General features: G+C 31.3%; 3 protein-coding genes and 1 long non-coding RNA gene across 9 annotated transcripts; 3 read left to right on the forward strand and 1 right to left on the reverse strand.

Moving 5' to 3' along the window:
- Positions 1-33: 33 nt before the first annotated feature.
- Positions 34-3474, forward strand: LOC105146671 (transmembrane protein 138). Of its 3 annotated transcripts, none has more exons than XM_087413030.1 (5): positions 34-351; positions 448-520; positions 2151-2325; positions 2387-2569; positions 2912-3474. In XM_087413030.1, the coding sequence occupies exons 1-4, from the start codon at positions 218-220 to the stop codon at positions 2395-2397; spliced, it is 393 nt and encodes a 130-aa protein (XP_087269156.1). In that variant the 5' UTR covers positions 34-217; the 3' UTR covers positions 2398-2569; positions 2912-3474. The 3 variants fall into 3 exon arrangements, with proteins under 3 accessions (XP_087269156.1, XP_011055379.1, XP_011055380.1); XM_011057077.2 differs by having other exon boundaries at positions 2400-2569; XM_011057078.2 differs by having other exon boundaries at positions 2406-2569.
- On the reverse strand, positions 2565-12895 carry LOC105146669 (E3 SUMO-protein ligase ZBED1). The gene is made up of 4 exons (XM_011057074.2): positions 10884-12895; positions 10116-10531; positions 5811-5965; positions 2565-5719 (listed from the first exon to the last, which is right to left on the reverse strand). Exons 1-4 carry the CDS (start codon positions 12162-12164, stop codon positions 5391-5393), a joined length of 2181 nt encoding a protein of 726 aa, XP_011055376.1. The 5' UTR covers positions 12165-12895; the 3' UTR covers positions 2565-5390.
- Positions 12896-14472: 1577 nt separating this feature from the next.
- Positions 14473-18039, forward strand: PIG-B (phosphatidylinositol glycan anchor biosynthesis class B). 4 transcript variants are annotated; one of them, XM_087413337.1, is made up of 2 exons: positions 14473-15796; positions 16225-18039. In XM_087413337.1, exon 2 carries the CDS (start codon positions 16338-16340, stop codon positions 17835-17837), a length of 1500 nt encoding a protein of 499 aa, XP_087269463.1. In that variant the 5' UTR covers positions 14473-15796; positions 16225-16337; the 3' UTR covers positions 17838-18039. The 4 variants fall into 4 exon arrangements, with proteins under 4 accessions (XP_087269463.1, XP_011055373.2, XP_011055374.2 ...); XM_011057071.2 differs by having other exon boundaries at positions 14473-15462; XM_011057072.2 differs by having other exon boundaries at positions 14473-15406.
- Positions 18040-18085: 46 nt separating this feature from the next.
- LOC147907353 (uncharacterized) lies at positions 18086-20701 on the forward strand. Its single transcript, XR_015547434.1, has 2 exons — positions 18086-20332; positions 20432-20701. It is a non-coding gene; the product is annotated as an uncharacterized LOC147907353 (long non-coding RNA).

Here is a 20701-nt window from a genome sequence, read left to right on the forward strand (position 1 = left end):
AGCGTTCCACATTTCACAAGCTTATGTATAAGGTCTGTTTTCTGAACCAGTGTACACTTTTAGAACTTAAAGTGAGATAGATATATGTTTGATATTTATCGAAAGTGAGAAAGAGAGTTCTACAATAAATAATCTAGTGCAGTAGGAACAGAAAACAGACTATTTTAGTTTATGTTTCATGAGGTTTCTTGTATGTACAAATAGGAACAAATAGTAAATGAGTTCCTTAAACACGAGGCAATACACGGTTATCGTAATCCTGCAATATGTTATATTGCTCTTTGACGTTTGCATAAATTCGTTCGCGAGCTTTGCCAGGCAGCATCCAACCGACCTGCTGGTACTTTATGTGTGCGTATAATAATTTTTTATAATTTTTGTCGTGCCTTTATTGTGACAATTCATTCATTGTTGTGGAATTGCGTTTAATCGATGCAACAATTTCAGGATTCAAGACTTTTGTCTCATCGTTGCTCTCACGTTGCTCTTAGTAAACTTCTTTTCTACTTACATCTTCCAGGTGAATCTCCTAATTCAAATTTATAGCCAGATGTTACCTTTTTTTTACATTTATGTATTTTCATGAATAGAATTTATTCCAAGAAGAGAAGTCTCGTCGCTCAAATTTTGTTCTTTTTTTTTTTAAGTTTTTTTATGTCAGTAAGAAACTGATAACTTGATTATTCTCTACATATTCTCTGCTTTAAGTAATTAAAAGGCCAGATCCATTCTTGGAATGCCTAAATTGGCATAAGAATGCGAAACACATAGTCTTTATACAAACTGTTTTTTTATATAATTTAAATTATAGAGAATAATATATAAATAATAAATAGTTGTGTGACACACACACACACACACACACACACACACACACAAAATTTGTCTTTCTTTTTATATTAAACATAAAAAAAACCTTGAAATTAAGAGAAAAACAAGAATTGAGTGACAATTCTCTTTCTCGAAATATATGAAATTGCAGGAAAATCAGAGTAAGGAATGTTATACTGTAAATTTACAGCGTATTAATCTGTTAAAAATATATTTTACAAGTGAAGAACAGATTTTAAAAATACGCTTTGTCTGAAATTTACAATTTTCAGAAAACGATAAAGAAAACTAACACACTTTACAGAAAATAACAATATGCCAAATATGTAGGATGTTAAAAGTTAAAAAAACTAAAAATGCTAAAGGTAAAGGTTTCTGTAAAGAAATTTTGTTTGCTTTTAGTTAAAGGACATAATGCACTTGAATGTCTAGGCTCCTTTCAGTATAGAAATTGAGAATAAAAAAATGCTCTCTGAACATTTCAGATTAGCTTAAAATATAAATATTTTATCACTAAACACTACGTCATTTCTCTAACTCAGAAAATAAAATTTTGGACGAGATGGATTTTAAAAGTGCTCCTCAAATTGTCAAAGGAACTGAAAAATCGGATCCCAATGAAACGAGTTATATCAAGTCTACAATAGAAGTCATAGACGGTCGTGAGATTCGAGAAGCCGTAAAAAATTAATCAATTACAATCAATTATTCTTCTCATATTAAATTGCGATTAGTCAATTTTTCTAAATAAAATCCTACTACCATCTGCGACTTCTATTGTTGACCCCGCATTAGTTTTTACATATAATATAGCTTATAATGTAATAAATAAAAGATTCAATAATGGATATTTTTTTAGCTGTAGTATATCAAATATACTCTGTAAACACAAGTTTTACATTTTTGATACACCAAGCTCAAAAAACCTATTGAGCTTTGTGTCTATGATATCTATATCCATTGCATTATAAGGCTAATGTCATATGTGAAAATTAACTCATTTCACTCAATTTTCCATACAATTAGATAATGTGGAATTCCTTAGCAAAATGCCAGCAAAATTAGTATTGTAAAATATGATGGCAGACCAATCATGAAACCCAAGCAAAATTTGTCATTTTATAATCATTTAAATGATATTAGTAATCTACTATGCCGACAAACTTTGTTGGAATGCAAGCTTAATTTGCAACTGACATCTGCTACAATATTCTATTAAAGCTGGAATTACTAAATTATGTTTATTGATTGACAAGTTTTTATATCTCCATGTATCATGTATATTTGACAAAGATATGTAAACCAGGTTTCATTTTCAGGCAGGTTTGATACAGCTACTGTACACAAGATTCCGTATGACATTAATATTATGCATTATCTATATGATATTATCAATCAGTTTGCATACATGGCACATCAGTATACATTGGTCAATGCCGTTAAAACATTATTGGACAAAAGAATTTCACACTCTTTATTCTGCACATAGAACAGGTACAACATTAGAAAACTTAGAATATTATCTTAGAACGTTGATAAATAAATGATAATTCAGGATTTTTATAAAGTTGCAGTGCTGTATTATTACTTTTACAAAAGAGCCTCTCTGAGAATTGGTGATCCAAGATTCTACAAAAGTTCTGCTTGGGTACAAAAGCAATTGAGTATTCCGTGATTACACGTAAATAAAATTTTGATGAGACATAAAGGGTAATTGTAGCTCTGATAAAATATAGATGTAAGAATATATCTGTGTATTTCAAATTTACTATTTTAAGCTTTTTATACAATGTCTTTGTATTTATACAAATTTATATGATTATATTACATAAATGAAACGAAGTTGGTATATCCATAGATTAATTTCTAAATTCATATATTATACAAACATTGTACAATTTATATACATTGTATAAAAAAACTTTTATTACAAACTTTTTATATACATATTTTTATATTTGTACGTTCTATGTCTTTCGAGATCGAGGAAGAAATGATTTATGCATTAATGAAAAATGATTGTACCAATGCACACATTAATACATTAATGAAAAATAATTCATTACTCTACTTCTTATAGATTATCTTTTGTGTCACTTTGATTAGTCTCGAACAATTTATATATGTGATCATCACTCATATGAGGATGTTTCATAACTCTTAATTAATATTTCTGGGAGTGAAAGTGCATGAAATATTAAACTAAAGTTTCTTTCCCAAATTTTGGCTTAAACTATGTATAATCAATAAATGGGTAAGTTATTTATTTATCTATGTATTTATTTATTAATTAATATGAAAAATTACAATAAAATTTTAATCGGGGGAATGTACAGTAAGAACGAGGAACCCTATAGCATGCTGCGCTCCTGCGTATTCCAACTGGGCACAATCCGATTGATCAACTTTAATTGTTAATAATTCGATAAATAATGGTTTCAGTCAAAATTGGGAAAAAAATTTTTAGTTCAAAAATTTATCCTTTTTTATTCTCAGAAATATTAATTAAAAGTTATAGAACCCTGTATATAAGTTCACTGTGTGTATTGTACAAAGTTCCAATCATAATATCTGGCTGATGAATTTAATTGTATATCAGAATTTGTTAATAAATTTAAAATAATTAAAATTTAAGACAAATAATTGAGTAAATTTATTACATTTATCTGTGATCTAATATTGTCTTTATCTTTATATTAATATAAAATCAAAATTGAACTCTCAATAGCGTGAGATACATATACATAGAATATATATATTACAAATTTTCATAGTTTATTTTTCAGTGTAATGAGAAATAATTCCGATTATACATTCAACACTTTTTGATAATAAATGTTTATAGCAAATATAGCAATGCTGTTTGTTTATACATTTTAAACCAATAATAATATAAACAATGAAATGCAATTATATGTTATTGGATATTTTATCAAATTTATATTAAAAAGAAAAATATATAACGAATTTTCACACAATCCAGGGCAGTATTATATTAAAACATAAAATACATGAATGGTTAAAATATGAATAAGACTTTTTTGCAAAAAAAAAAACAAATTAATATTGGTAGACATATTTACATTGAGTGATAGGTCTATAGGAATAGAACTGTCTATTTATGTCCTAACAATTGTAGACAATTGTTCGTGTACTCATTATAAAGTTTTGTTCATTTTTTAATCACCCTAAGGCTTGTTCTATAAAGTTGTAAGAAATTAACCAATCATAGTCGATTATTCTTCTCATATTAACTGTGATTGGCCAATTTCTCTCTCTCGGCTTGCGACTTGCGACCCTAATGTAGAACAGGCATTATAAAACATAATTTATTAATAGTTATTAATCGTAATAACTGCATTTTCTATACATGATTTTTTGTAACAAACAAACTTAGAATTGACCACAAACATTTGATCTTAATAGTTATCTTTCAATTTCATGTGAATCTGATGTATTGAAATATATAAAAGAGCGCTCCTACTTCTCGATCGAAAATCTAAAAACTTTTTATTGTGCAAAATATGAATATTTCAAATATATTCTTTTTAAGAAAATCTAGAAGTTTACGTAAAAATAATTTAGTAGTTCTACTAGAGAGATTTTTTTTCATATCGGCTTCTAATTATAAATTAAAAATTAAATTATGCAAAAACTCTCTTAACTCTCGCCTTATAAAACTATTACATTAGGTACGTTCCGAGTTATGCATGAAGTGCATAATGTATTATTTTATCTTTCTTTATTATTCGATGAACAATAGAGACAAATATTGCATGATACGTTACTCGAAACGCATTTTACGGCTTTTAAGTACTCACTCCAGCTATATTGAATCATGTCATAAGCCAGAAATGTGTTATAAGCGGCACGTTGATTTTTCTTGCATGTCATTTAATTAAATAAAGAGAATTTGGATGAAATGAAATGATGAGATCGCTTTAAATCACTTGTAAAAATGGACGAAAACTATCTTTGATAATACTATAAATGTTGTAAATAATCGTAAAGGCACGTAAACGCGTTTACTAGTTTTTACTCAATGCGTAGCCTATTTTCACTTCACGAGCTTTTTTCGACTATTAACTATCAGGGGAAATAAGAAGAGTCTTCGTCCATTTTTACAATGGTTTTAAAGCGATCTCATTTTTCATTTCATGTAATGAATAATATTTTTTTATTCACAAATGATATGCAAGAAAAATCAACACGTTATTTCTCGCTCATGATTTAATATGGCTGGAGTGACTACTCTTAGGAGCCTTAACCTCGTATTTCACTTATTAGATAATGACTAATAATTTTTATATCGAATCTTAGGAAAATGTCATATTCAATAAAAATAAAAACAAAATTGACATTTTTTGTATCTTAAATACTTACATAATACTTACATTGTATACAGAGTTAGAGAAAGTTATACAAAGAATTTACTTGCACATGTATGTCACTTTGGACTAAATTATTGCAAGTAAATTTGATATATTGTTCGTGAAAATATCCTGTATACCACAGCGAGATATTTTTCAGGCAGCATCTTGCAGGCTTAGAAACTTTTTTTACATCTGCATGGTATGATTACCATGTAAAAAGAGTAGTTTGTCAATCAGATGAGGCGGCAAAGTTGCCCGCTTTGTGTCATATTGAATCTGCACGTCTGGCGGAATGCGTGAAGGTGGTGCGCAACAAGCGGGCACACAATGATATCTGCTCACTAACTTTGCCAGATTCGGACATTTCGCTGACACCTTCGACCACCATTGCAGCGGACAATAATCGAGAGGTGCTGTAGGTTCCGACTGATATTGAACAATTTCGAGATCAGCTTTTTCCTCCGCGGGCATACCGGCCTTTGTAGTGCATAGGCCACCAAGTAAGAATTCCATACCTGTAATTAAGAATTGATCTAAAATATCTATTTCACGTTACTTGCATAATTGAAGATGCATTATATGTAATTATCTAAAAAAAAAAAATACCTGAGACTTTAGTTTTTTTACTTGGTACTGTCTCATCTTCGTTTTTTATCGAAACATCCCCAGATTCTTCTTGAATCAATTTCGTCAATCTTTCCTTTATAGGTGTGCTAACTACACTTTTATCTTCTTCAGTGACATATGGCATTGTTTTAAATCTATAATATAAAAGTACATAAATTAGATACATGTATATAATAAGATAATATGTTCCCAAAGTAAGTTACTTTAATTTTAGTAGGATGCTGCATGACTTACAATGAAATTCAGAAGTGGCCTTCATTGATTTCAATGAAACTTGGCAGGATTATAGTGCGTTCTCCTGAATATAATTATCATCTTTATTTGGGCGTAGACAGTCAACCATTTCTGAGATATTTCAATATTAAATTTAGTAGCAGCAATTCATTAGAATTTGTACGCGAGTTCATGATTTCAAAAATTTATAAACAATAAGAATTTTACTAGACCATACATTTGAAAATTCAACAATAAGAAATAGAAGTAATGACTGTAATGGTCAAAGCTAGATCTTTAATACTTAAATAAAGTGCGCAGTTCGAATGACTACAAATATCATATATATATATATATATATATATATATAAGTACATATATAGTATAATTATATAATAATTCAGATTGAATTATTTAAAAATCTAGCTTTGACTGTTACGGCTATTAGTTCTATTTCTTGTTGTTGAATTTTCAAAAATTTATGTTATAAAATTTATTTTTATTAAAAAATTTATTTTTATTAAAAAATTTATTTTTATTAAAATCTTCATCCTAAAATTTGTAAAGGTAGAAATGTGTAATAGAAATAATTAATTTTTCTCAATAATTCTCAATAATTATTCTTATCATAAAACTTATATGCCAAAAAAATTAATTGCTAGTGAGGTTTAAATTCGAATCTATAAATTAAGAAACAATTATCATATCCACTACGCTACAACTATTCGAAATAAACGTTTTAATAAACTCTCGTGAAAACTATATACAGCTCCTAAATTTAATATTGAAATATTTCGGAAACGTGGTTGATTATATACCCAAATAAGGGTATAATTAGAGAAACACTTTATAATCCTGTCAAGTTTTATTGAAATTAATGAGGACTACTAAATCTTCTCTTGTCAGTGAATATAGTCGTTAAATTCAATTCCCGGTTCCAATCCCACGTATGTTTCAGTTTTATAAGTTCATTAAAGAGTTGAAAGTTAAGAGTGAAAGAGTATAAGATGTACAATGATAACCCGTTTCAAAATTAAATATTAGATGTATAAATAATTTTCGCGGACTTTTTTCAAAAATATATTTATTAATATATATAAAAGAAATGGTACAAATATTTCAAAATATTAATCTTTCGAATCTATCACTTTTTAACAATTTTTCAGACAATATATGAATGCCATAGTGAAGAAATACTTTGATACGCGTTTATCGTTTACATCTAAATCATAATTTAAAAATTTTTTAAATCTTGGTACGGTCTTTCAGATGCAATTTTCTCTCCATAAGGTTTGAAACATAACTGAAAAATACTGGCAATAGGAACAAGGAATAATAAATTTCAATCTACAAGAAATCATAAATACACAGTTTCTGATGAGTTGAAATCTATTGCCCTGTTCCTATTATCTGTATTTTTCAATCGTGCGTTAGGTTTACATCTCATAAATGATTCTGATTGCTTCAGTGACCGTTTTATCGCAAGGAAAATAGTAAAATATGCAATGGCAAATATGCACCTTTTTAGCGTTTATTTTCAATTTGAGGATGTATGATCGATTACTTGCGGGGTAGGAAGATGAGGAAGATACGCTATTGTTCTTCATTCAAAATTAACTCAATATATGAAAATTTTAATAATAAGAAAGGCTAATTTATGATTTATTAAAATTAAAAGATAACATTGATTGCTAATTTTTAATTATATTAGGTGTTGGAATTAATTCGTAGCGTTTTACAAGTGATGGGAAGTACTTTCATTAATGTATTTTTTAATGCTCATGTGAAATAAATAACATTCTTTCATTCAAAAACGCTACGAATTAATTCCAACACCTAATAAATCATAATATTAATATTCTATTATTAGGAAATGCAAGTAATTTAATGTTTTATGTTTGATGATTATCAATAACCTGGCAACGTTGCATTCTGAAAATGAGGTTGGCATTTTGAAACTGCTTGCGCACTAGTAATTGACAGTTAATTGAAGTTAAAATATTATTTTCATATACGTATTTTACACGAATTATTTTATACGAAGATGCTTCGTTATGAAGGCAAATTCATAACTAATTCATAACAAATTTATAACTAATTCTCATAATTAACTGATAACTATTTTATATTAAAAGAATGCTTTAATTTTAATATCGATTTATGTGATACAAATTATGTGATAAGAGTTATATGATAAGAGTCATATGATAAAAGTTATGTTTTAATATTTTAAAAGTTATAAGTATATTAAATTAACATTATTAATACATATTTATATTATTGTATCAATATCTTTAAATAAAAAACATCTCTGCGTATTTTTTTATTATAATGTTAAATAAAAATTTTAATATTTAATATAAGATTAGTGTTGTATTAAATAAAATTAATATTATACTGAATTAAAAAAAAATAAATATCTTTTTATAAATCAATTTAAAATTAATTTACGAAGAGGATTACGTTCCTAGTTATATATTGAATAAATTTAGTGGATGACGTTATTTGTACATCAATACATGTACATTTATATATTAATATCGTTTTTTTTCATATATTTTAGTACAAATATTTTCAAATATATTTTACTGCATTTTTTGCAGTAACAGTTGCTGCAGCTTTCTTAAATTAAAAACATAACAATAAGTTATAAGCAAGAAACATATATTCAATCACACATGTGTCATAGGATGAAATTAGCCGCAATCTAACCTAAAGTCGGAAGTCAATAACGTTGCCAAGTTTTCTGCATATATTTCTTTAGATGCTTAAGGCATGCTTTCATTAGCTTTTTGCTTGTATACAAATAAATTACACAGTGAATAGAGTTAAAATTCTTACAAGGAAGTAAAAAAAAGATTTGTTCTAATTATTTATATAAATAATGTTTTTTATATAAATCGAAGTATTTTAAAAGTAAGTAATTATGTAATATATTAGTCATTCAATGCATTTGCCACAAGATATCATGCATAAAATGATTTTAGCTAATTTTAGCTCTTTCTTTCCTAAAAATTACACGGTCAATCGATTTGAAATTTTAACATGGTATTATTTCGTTTTAAATAATATTCTGTAACTTTTAGATAGATTGAAGTATTTTGATTTTTCGATCGTACCTCCTTAACTAAAATAAAAACTGCAGTTAATCGTTCAACTACAAATTGTCATATAGTTTTTGAAATACAAATTGACTAATGGTATCAACTTTACATCACCGACGAGATATTATTGAAGACGGTCGGTCTTATTATATTATGAAGTTCACATGTTAAAATTTAAGTGATTAAAAGTAAGAAACTAATAATACGGTACTAATTTCATAGACATGTATATGTTTAAAACTTAATAATACTCGATTTTTATTTAAAACTGTGATTTTAATGTTATCATCATGAGTTTGATTATTAATAGAGATGATAATTGCAGAGAAAAAATTATAATTTTTCAGCAATATATAAGATTAGCATTAAAAGTATGCATACTTATTTATATAGCATTTATATAATAAAAAATCACGAATATTAAATGTATTATTGAAATATTCATGTTAATAGTCATAAATCTTTATTAATTGTCGATACCATCATCGTTCTTCAATTATGCCCAGAACCCATTGATAGTCATGAAAATTTACCCAAGGCCAAAACGGTTTTTAATAGTATCTCGTCAGTGACTTTACTAATGGAAAAATTAGGTACGGAAATTTAAACACCGTTGTTAACGCTATCTAAAGTTAATAGTAGAAACTTATTCATACACCTAATATACATACAATATAGTCTGTTTTCTGTTTCTGAACTAGATTGCACTAAAATCTCTTACTTCTAGTAGGGACTGTATAGACTGCATTAGAATTCTCTTTCTCGCTTTCGACAAATATCAAATGTATCTCATCTATTTCACTTTAAGTTGCAAAAGTATACACTAATTCAGACATTAGTTCAGACAAAAAACAGACTTATTATTAACACATTCACAAATAGAAAGCTCAGATACAATGGAAGGAATAAGGAATTTGCTCCTTCCATTGTATCTATTTAAGCCCTAAGGACTTTCACGTTAATATACCTGGGATCCAAAGTAGTTGCAATTTGTAGAAACAACGTGACATTGTAATCTGCATATCGTTCGAACAACATATCCGACAAGGATTCTTTAAAAGTCTTAGCTGTGTTACTATCTGATTCTTTCACTTTAAGATGCGAAGATACAAGTTGCCAGAGTAATGGTTTCAATAGGGATATTAGAGGCATTTTTTCTTCGCTCAATGTCATAATGGTAACTTTGAACGGCGCGAGAACATTGACAATATCTTCCATAATTTTCCACTGTTCATTGGATATTTCGAACATTTCATGATTTATCCCATCGGTACTTTCTAGTATAGAGACAATCATGTTACGACGCGCAATTATTTGTTCCAGCATCGTGTACGTAGATATCCATATGGCTGGATAATCTAGGAATATGGTATTTTCATCCAACTAGAATAATAAATATTAAATTTATAAAATTTCACTTACCAATTTTATACATACACGCTAGAAAAAAAATTTAGCCTTTAGCAAAACTGTTTAATTGAAACATCTTTTATTCAATAGTAATTAGATATCTTGTTTCATATAACAAAGATATTTTTAGTTGCTTCGGCGAAATAAATTTTGATTCTTTATAAATAATAAAAAATATTTGTTTATACTAATTAAACAGTTTTTTTTAACTGCTATATATTTTGTTGTAGAAAAGTTTTGGTTCACAAAACATTAAATCGTATATGCGTGTTAGGATAAAAATATTTTGTGGCAAATATATTAATTCATAGTATTACGAAAATACCTCTGACAATTGTTCTTGCATAGTCAAGGTTTCAAGTGCACGTGGATTACTTATGATAGCACCAATAACCGATCTGCATTTGGCTAACGTTTGAGATACTTCAGGACTCTCGAAGCAAGCCTGCGCGCACATTTGCAGAGTATGAAGCAAGCATGGCACCACAGTGAAGCCACGATTAGTCAGCGCCGTGAGCAAATTTGTTTTTGAAGTACTAACAACCACTGCTGTTATTTTCTCTACTTTAAGCTCCCATTCACGTAAGAGAGACTCTATAACAGTTCCCCAATTGGATTCCTCCCAATCTAACGGTGCGTGAAAAGTGCTTAAAATCTTACATTCTAAAGTAGCCTCTTCATCATTTTGATAATAAACCGACATAGTAACGAAATTCTCATTGTTATTGGACTGCCACTCCTCAATGGTCAATGCCAATTCGGAGGCGATATAGGACAAGGAAGTTCTCACTGATTCCCGAAAGGTATCATATATTCCAGGTATTATCTCTTCTTCCAGCTTGTTCTTGCTGGGGATCTCGCAAGGTGAGCGTAGAGTTGCCACTAGTCTTTGGAAGCCACGTCCCTCTACGATTTCAGGCAATTGCAAATCCATAATTAGAAAGTCCGCAATAGCTTCTGATACAGTTTTTACATCAACCGACTGATTGACATTCTCCTCCATGAGAAACGCTACATTCTGGCCGTTACTGTTAATACCAGAACCACCCTTGATCATTACTCTCAATGGTTGACCAATAGTGATATCATCCTCTATGTTTGACAGACTTATGTTAGGATCTGTAACAAATTGTATATCACCATCTATCTGAACAGTACCATCTGCGTTAGTGGTATAGATATATTTAGCAGGGCTTAGGCCCTTGAGCAGCTTCTTCTGCATCTTTCGCTCCTTGTTGTCCAGCGAGAGGATCTGTTTTGTAGTCGGCAGATTGGAGGATTCGAGGTCCCTCAGTTCCTGAGCGTGCTTGTTTTGCAGATGCATGCGTAGGTTGCTGGTATTACGATTGTAGGCGATCTGTGTCTTGCACAGTATACAAACAATCTTTACCTTGGTGAGAATGTCGCCGTCGTCGGTAGCTGGAAATCCAAAGAATTTCCAATAAATACTTCGCATCGACGGCGGCACCACCAATTTCTTATACGTATACGTGTGCTTCTCCTCCATCATTTTCGCCAGTACCATTTGTATATCATCCTTGTTGTCGTCTGACGTACCTGGCTTCGCCGCCGGGTTATTCACCAATGTTTGTTTGTTATTCTCCATGCCGTACACTTAAGTACGTTCGACATGCGATCACCTGCAATCACCGATGTAGGCATGTAGGTAGTATCGTTTTATGGTCTATGGCAGGAGAGCCGAGAATCGAGAGCGAGTGTCCACTACGACGAAAACTCCAATAATCGCTCACCCAATATTCCCAATAATCCTATTAAGTACAATCAATCAATCGGGATAAAATCCTGAATACAATTCATATCGCGTCTCGCGTGTCTCGCGTGCAGACTGCGAACTATGGAAGAAGGCATCGCCGCACGAGCATCGCGCGTCGCGCGTCGGTCGCTTCGCCGCGCCGGCGACGCGAGCAGACGCGAGCAGACGCGAGTGCGCTGTGCGAACTGCGAACTGCGAAGAGTTTTACCGCGAACGCACCGCTCCGATATATCTAATTTCTCCCCACGTATACACAATACACATACACTTCAGGACCGACGTCGTTCAGTTCCACACTCTTTTTCGCGGCTATCGAAGTTCAATTCAATCCCTCGCGTCGAAAGGCAACGATGGCCCCCGCGCGATCAGCTATCGACTTATTACTTGCGACGATGCGATATCGACTTTTGTACCCGTTCGTTTCGCGAGAGGAGTATCGTTTAATCGTTATATCTATAGACCTCTCGCCCCCGATCGATTCGAGTATTACACCGTAATGGCGGTAATGACGAATGAAACGTAACGGGACACGCTCGCTAACGAACATTCGAGCAACGACGCGCGACCAAAGACATATGTATATATACAATATATAGTGCGTACGTACGTATATGGTTATGGTCAAAGTCTCGCTACGAATGCTTTGAAGCGTTTGATGGACCAATTAGAAGAAAGAATCTTATCGACCAATTAAAAAATGCTTCAAAGAGTTTGTAGCATCGCGTTGACTGAACTCTATTATATCATACCCTGTATTCGTCTGCAGCGGTTAGCGCAAAAATATTACTCAAAACTTCCTCTTCGAAAAAAATTTTACTCGAAATATATAGTACACGTAACGTATATTATAGCGTAAGATATATAGAGTAAATCATAAATCGATTCTTATAAAGAACCATAGCATACAAAAAAACTTAAGTAGTAAAATATGGTAAGCCAATAAGGGAATTGACCAATCACAAAAGAATCAGTAAGGCCATAACATAAGTAGCCAATCCAACATGTTGATTTCCTTAAGTCTGTTCTACAATATGGTCGCAAGCCATAAAAGTACAATTTTATGATGTCGCTTGTCGCAGCGATAAATGATTACGTGATTGAATTTTCCCTCAATTTATCTACTGTCTTGTCGCCAGCGACACTGTCCAACTTTTAGCGACATCGCTCTTATGCAAAGATTTATGCCCATATTCATAAGGCTGTGTTCCAAAATTGACTGCCAGTACTGAAAATCTATTATATGATGTTTACATTGTTTACTAGCCAATCACAGTCATTCCATTCTTCAGAGGAGTAGCTGTGATTGGCCAGTTTCATAACATTGATGTTATAACTTCGGCGTAAAGCGTGCTGTAACAAGGGTACAGTTAACGCAATGCTACAAACGCTTTGAAGCGATTTTTAATTGGTCAGTTTGTCAAATTCTTTCTTCTAATTGGTCCATCAAATGCTTTAAAGCATTTGTAGCGAGACTTTGACTACACCACAGAGATCTATAGTGCACGTTACGTAAACTGTAGCATTTTCAATGCTGGCAGTAATTTTGGAACACGGCCATAGTCAACAGGCTTTATATTTAAGGCTTCCTTAAATTTATCTTCAGATGCGAATTATTCATTGGCTACTGAGCATTTAAAGATAAATTTAATAAAACCTCAAATACAAGGTCTGACTATGATTGATATTCATAATCGGTTTTTTTATGATCGTCTTAAGTAATGTTTTAAGATGTTAATACGGTCCTCTGATTGGCTTGTGACATGTTAAGACTGTACTTAAAATAACCTCAAATATAAGAATTGATGATATCTATGAATACTAGCCTATAAATACGAGCATTAAACATAGAACAGCAGGATGTAAATAAATAATAAGAGTAGTTACTTAATCTGTATTCCAAAATCCTTTCCGAGGAAAATTTTACTCGAAATATATAGGACATATAACATATACTACAATATTTCGAGTAAAATTTTCCTCGGAGAGAACTGTGGAATGTAGCCTTAGAATATGGATCGCAAAACTTGATAAAAATATACTTTCGATAGGTTTCTATTCGAAATGAGAAAATGTAGAAGAATTAAGTAGAAAAATGCGACAAACTTATAAAGCGATTATTCAGGTTAGGAAAAATAAGTTCTTTTTATCTGAATAATTATTAGAGCTATGTAATGTAAGAGTGCCGTCCCATAAGTTAGTCGCGTGACACGCGATATCCAATGATAGTATACCTTTGAATGAGAATATCAGTAAAGCTGTACATTCATTGGATATTGCGTGTTGGATTTGCGTGCGACGAACATCACTAATGTGCCGTAGGCATTAGAACTTTATTGTAGATCCGAAGTTATAGAAATTTTGTATGTGGCAGCCCTTAAACGCTTAAAGATAAATTTTCACAAATTACTCTAACCGGTTGTTTCAACGACAAAAAGATCACGTGATCAAAATAGACGCTTGATATTCGTCAATTTTGATGTGATCCTTTTTGTCACTAAAACAGTCAGTTAGCAGCTCGTGAAAATTTACTTTAAAGGTGCATTTTCATCAGCTGCTCAAACTGGCCGTTTCAGCAACAAAAAAGGACGATATTTTATTTATAAAAGGACATATTTTTGTCGTAAAATTATTAGACAATTTTATACATGAAAAAGGAGACATTTTATACAAGAAGCGTTAAATTTGATATTTGAGCGGCAGATTCGATATGTTGTTCGTATTTTCTATGTATCATTTGCAATAATATTAATACACTGAATTAAACAGTTATTAGATTATTCTGATTGCATCGAATCTTCTATCTGGATCAGCAATAAAAAAAAAGAATAAATTAGATTATGTACATCGCAGTGAACGGTGATCAACACGGTCGATACAGTGAAACTGTTCAAACTACAAAATTTCAGTCGCTGGATAACGAGCAATTAATCTGTCACTCCAATTGCTTATTTTAACAGCACGTGAAACTGTACTTTAATATTTAATATCTCGATTCGCGAGACAGCAATGCTTTTTCATACTTTTCTCAGCCAGATTCGTTCGTTTCGAAGGTACTTCGAACCAAAATGCGTTGAGTGAGTTTAATTTCATCAATTTCTGAAGTGACTTCTGAAGTAGCTGAACTGAACAGGTAATTTTACAGTTTAGCACAATCACTTCAAAAATCAATAAAATTAGGCTTATTCGATGCGTTTTTCGATGACATGAAAGAATCTGGCAGAAATAAGCGTTGCTGTGCCTCGCGAACCGAGATATTAAAGTTGACTACTATTGAGGTTAGGAAATCTGTCAGACAGAGGTCTATAATTGTACTGTTCCACATGAGTTTTGACTTTCCACGCGAAGCGACTCTCATCCTCCCTCCCTCCTGCAAAGGGGCACATGACTTCTATAATTGTACTGAGTTTCGATTTTGTAACAGTTACAGAAGTGCGCTCTTTTGGAAAATCGAAATCCATCGAACAGTACAATTTATTTAGATAATTATAGACCTTATTTTGTTTCTGTGATAGATTTCCTAACCTCAATAGTAGTCAATTTTAACATTTAATATTTTGGTATAATATAATATTTGAGCGACAGATTCGATATGTTGTTCGTATTTTCCATGTATCATTTGCAATAATATTAATACACTGAATTAAACAGTTATTAGATTATTCTGATTGCTTCGAATCCTCTATCTGGATCAGCAATAAAAAAAAAAGAATAAATTTAATATTTTTAATATATTTAATATTTTGGTATCGCGGAGCATAGCGACGCTTATTTCTGCCAGATTCTTTCATTTCATGCAAAAACGCATTGAATAAGCCTAATTTTATTAATTTTTGAGATGACTGTGCTAAACTGTATAATTACCACTTTAAACAATTACCTTTTTATTTGTTAGATTGAGCAAAGCTGGTTATTTATTCGCGGAAACGAGTTTCACGTGTGTAAAACTGAAGAAGCTTACGTATCCATTGCCAATGACACACACTGATTCGAGACTGCCGATCTGAGATGCGTCTATCAAAAGAGTTTGGACTGCTACTGCTTCTGATATTATGGCGATTAATCAGCGTGATTGTGGTGCAGACTGCTCATGTGCCAGATGAGTACTGGCAGTCGTTGGAGGTGGCTCATCGTTTGGCGTTCGGTTATGGATACCTCACATGGGAATGGACAACAATGATTCGTAGTTACATGTATCCGTTTCTCATATCGATCCTTTATCGGATACTTGTCAAACTTTCCTTGGATTACATGCTGTTGTTGACGATGCTGCCCCGCGTCTTTCAAGCTATTCTCGTCGCCTATGCAGATTACAGATTTTACCAATGGACTAAAAACAAGTGGATGCTCATCTCCTTGTGCTTGAATCCATTCTGGTATTATTGTGCTACTAGGACACTGATAAATTCAGTGGAAACTGCATGTACTATTATAGCATTATCAATTCATCCGATACTAGGGAAAGCAATTTCTATACTAAGCTTAAAATATATGTGGATCGTAGGTTTTCTCTGTATGATAAGACCCACCACTGCAATCATGTGGCTTCCTTTGTGTTATATTCACATTAATTGTCTTCGTTATATTCGTTGTGATCCATTAGAAAAGAAATTACTGCTTGGTCGATGCGTTTTAATATGTTTTACTTGTGCCATAATTTCTATTTTAGTAGATTGTTACTGTTATGGAACGTTTGTTATAACCCCTTGGAAATTCTTCCAAACGAATGTACTTAGGAATGTTGGGAACACATATGGCATCAAGCACTGGTTATGGTATATTTATACTGCTTTACCTGTGCTGCTTGGGTTGCATTTCTTTCCATTCCTGGCTTGTTTCTACTCGATATATAAGCAACCTTTTTTTCTTGCTAAAGAAGGGATTATGCTAGGAATAATCTGTTGGACTTTACTCGTCTACTCGTCATTGTCTCATAAGGAATTTCGATTTATCTTACCACTTTTGCCATTGTTAATATGCACGAGTTTCACTAGTCTTAAACATTTGAACATTAACACTAATGTACGTAAAAGTATCATAACGATGTTCATGTGCAGCAATATCATAATTGGATTGTTCATTTCCATGATTCACCAACGTGGTACGTTAATGATAATGGCGAATCTGCGAAACGAAATTATTCATACAAATACTTCATTGACAGACACGTTGATTTTGACCCCGTGCCACAGCACACCATTGTACAGTCATTTACATGTAAACATATCAATAAGATTTTTGACATGCGAGCCTAATTTGAGCAATACTGAAAACTACATAGACGAAGCTGATCAGTTCTTTGCGAATGCAACAGTCTGGCTCAGAGATAATTACATTAACAATGCGAAAGTTATGTTACCGACTTATGTGATAGTATTTGATAAAGTTGCGAGTGAAATATCTGAATTTTTACGTACTTATAAGTTAATTGCCAAAGAATTTTATACATACACATCACTAACGGAGGGAAATTACGGAGAAAATATATTATTATATAAGCGTTTGTAATCATTTTGTATATTGTACAGTGAATGTACGTTCAAAAAGTAGGTTCGTAGGGGAAATTTTAATTTATGATACATATGAGAAATGTCACTTATTTTCAGAAATATGATTGTGCGCTGTTACTACTAGACTTTTAACACAATCCATCTGAAATATATATATATATATATATATATATATATATATATATATAGATGTATGTAATTATAAATTTGCGAGGATTATTAATATATGTATATATATATATATATATATACATATATTAATAATCCTCGCAAATTTATAATTACATACATCTTAAAATCTGTAAAGATTTTATTGCGAAAAATATTGCTTCGAATCCGGATTCATTTAAAGAATACGTATTGTATTAGTTAAATATATATCTAATTTTGACCATCAAGTGGCGTTTGTCGTATTTAAGTGATGTAGTCATTAAAGTCCGACCGAAATCAATTTTTTACCTCTGACCAAAATTGAAAACAAATATTCGATAATATTTTTATTCAATTTCGGCCAAAACCAATCAAATTGAGATTTTTGAATAAATCTTACAACACTATATGATTTTCAGAAAATCGTTGAAAATATCAAAATATATGAAGTTTATGTATTCTTTCAAAAATAAGATTTTATTAATATTTTATTATTTCTTAAATTATAAAAAATTTTCTATAAATTACAAGAAATTTCAGCCACTAAACATGTGGCGATTTGGCGAGTAAAAAGGATAAAGGAGGAATTTAAGGGGATGCTGGAATGACAGTCAAACTTGATTGAGATCGATAGTACAGCTTTTTTAAATTCCAAATTCGATAATAGTGACATCTTTCATGTATTTTTTATATTTATTATATATTGATATCGTGTGTCACTCAACGCATTCATATGTTCTTATCTAATAGAGATTTCTATAATCAGTTTGGTGAATGTGGACCAAAAATGGCGGATAGAAAGAGATAACACATATTGCTTTTTCGTATGAACGTATGCGCAAAAAGTGTTAGAATACGTGACGATAATATCTGAAGAAACTAATCAAGCTCAATTGGTCGAATTGTGCGATTGTAATTTGTTAATTTTCTCTTTGTCCGAAATCTTGGAACGATTTCTAACCTTTTTGATACAGGTTTTACCGAAAAGGTTGTACATATAGGTCGTATTCAGAATGCGCTTATAACGATGTTAACACGCTAACATGCTATAATTTACGTCACGCTATAGAATTTTAGAGATTTTTATCGATAAAAGCGCGTTCTGAATATGGACCATAGAGGAGCCAGTTAAGAATATGTGAGTGAATAGAAAGAAAATGAGATAGTCAGAGAATCAAGGGATTTCAATTTCAGCTCTGTTGACATTTTCAGTCTTTACAAAGCATCCGTATACATATATTTTCCACTGAAAATACTTTTGTGAAAAAACTTTTCTTCTAGATTTTCAATCTTAGTTCTACAAACTCGGTATCATTCGTTCCAGTAATGTGAACTTTAGCTGCGCACTTATTTTTAAGATATGAACTCTAGAACTTATATTATATCAAATATATATCTGAGGTAACAGCGAGCCAAAAGTGAATTTTTTAACTTTTTTTCGATTTTCTCATGAAATCTAGTACAGCTGAGGTCCTGTTTGTGCTTTAATTATGTAATAACAATTTTGTAATCCGTAAATCCAATTCAGAGATTTTTCACCGAGTGGAAATGTCGGTAATACAAACGGTGGATCCTAAAACGAAGTCCAAACTCCAACGAAGTCATCAGAGGTCGCTGTTTTTCCAGTACACCGACATGTTTTTGTCCTACCACACCACTATCTCACGTAATCTATGATACTCGCAGTCGCACCTTCGTGTCAATTTCCGTATAACAAATTCATTGCGATGAAGCGTCTAAGTCTAATTCTAAGAACTCTAAGGACGTTATTTATTTGTGCAAACTATTCGTGTTTGTGTTAATTATTATTTCGTAAATACAGGTTGCAAAACTTTCGTATCAAGCAAATGTCTCGACTTGATAGCTTGAGATGCTGCTATGTTACACTAAGAAATAGTAAAAAATATATCAATTTTGAAATTTTTGGTCTTTTTCGACATAAACTTTACCTTACAAATACGTATTAATGCGTATAATTCTGGAAAAGAATTTTCGAATTTGTGTGAAAGAAAAAAAAGTATTTGTTATACAAAAATCCCTTAAGGGGATCCTAAAGTCATCCTGCTTTACCATGATTATGTTTTAGGAGAAATCTTCGAATTGGCTTCACGAATTGTAGAATTTTTTTTACAAAATTAGAGAACACGTAAAAAGAAACCCCGAAAAATATGATTTCACGAGAAAATCGGAAAAAAATTAAAAAATTCACTTTTTCTGGCACGTACATATAATTGTCATATGCGGTTAACGCATTTGCTTGATATAAAAATTTTAAAACTTGTAGATTGAAAATAAGCATGAAGCGGAATTCAAATTGCTTGGACGAGCAATACTAAGTGGAGGGTAAGGAATTAAGTGGATTCAAAGCGTAGAAAAAAATATTTCTCCTAAAACGAAATTACATGCTACTTTGCAAGGACTTATTTTTTTCCTCTTTTATAGATTCAAAAATCCTTTTCCAGAATTAAAGTATATACATTAATACGTATCTGTGGAATTTATTCCGAGAACGACAAAAATTTGTCTTAAGATTTCAATTTCGATAATTTTTTATCGTTCTCTTCCCTTTAAAGAGATAGCGCCGACACGGTTTGTAGCAATCGTGAGTTTATACATTCAAAGAAAAAAAGAATATGTTAGACAAGTTTAATAAGTTGATATAAAAGCTCCGATTGACATTAAAGAAATTCAAAAAAAAAAAAAAAATTAAAA

The sequence above is a fragment of the Acromyrmex echinatior genome, chromosome 14 (genome assembly GCF_024713525.1).
Source record: "Acromyrmex echinatior isolate Ae372 chromosome 14, ASM2471352v2, whole genome shotgun sequence".
Classification (NCBI taxonomy): domain Eukaryota; kingdom Metazoa; phylum Arthropoda; class Insecta; order Hymenoptera; family Formicidae; genus Acromyrmex; species Acromyrmex echinatior.

Excerpts from the sequence above, each read along its gene's own strand:
- LOC105146669 (XM_011057074.2), bottom strand. The coding sequence starts at position 12,164 with ATGGAGAATAACAAACAAACATTGGTGAATAACCCGGCGGCGAAGCCA. Across the intron at positions 10,532-10,883 it reads TGCAAGAACAATTGTCAGAG|TTGGATGAAAATACCATATT; the intron begins GTATTTTCGTAA and ends TTATTATTCTAG. Across the intron at positions 5,720-5,810 it reads TAAAAAAACTAAAGTCTCAG|GTATGGAATTCTTACTTGGT; the intron begins GTATTTTTTTTT and ends TCTTAATTACAG.
- LOC105146671 (XM_011057077.2), top strand. The coding sequence starts at position 218 with ATGAGTTCCTTAAACACGAGGCAATACACGGTTATCGTAATCCTGCAA. Across the intron at positions 521-2,150 it reads TTTCTACTTACATCTTCCAG|GCAGGTTTGATACAGCTACT; the intron begins GTGAATCTCCTA and ends TTTCATTTTCAG. Across the intron at positions 2,326-2,399 it reads TTATTCTGCACATAGAACAG|TTGCAGTGCTGTATTATTAC; the intron begins GTACAACATTAG and ends ATTTTTATAAAG.
- PIG-B (XM_087413337.1), top strand. The coding sequence starts at position 16,338 with ATGCGTCTATCAAAAGAGTTTGGACTGCTACTGCTTCTGATATTATGG.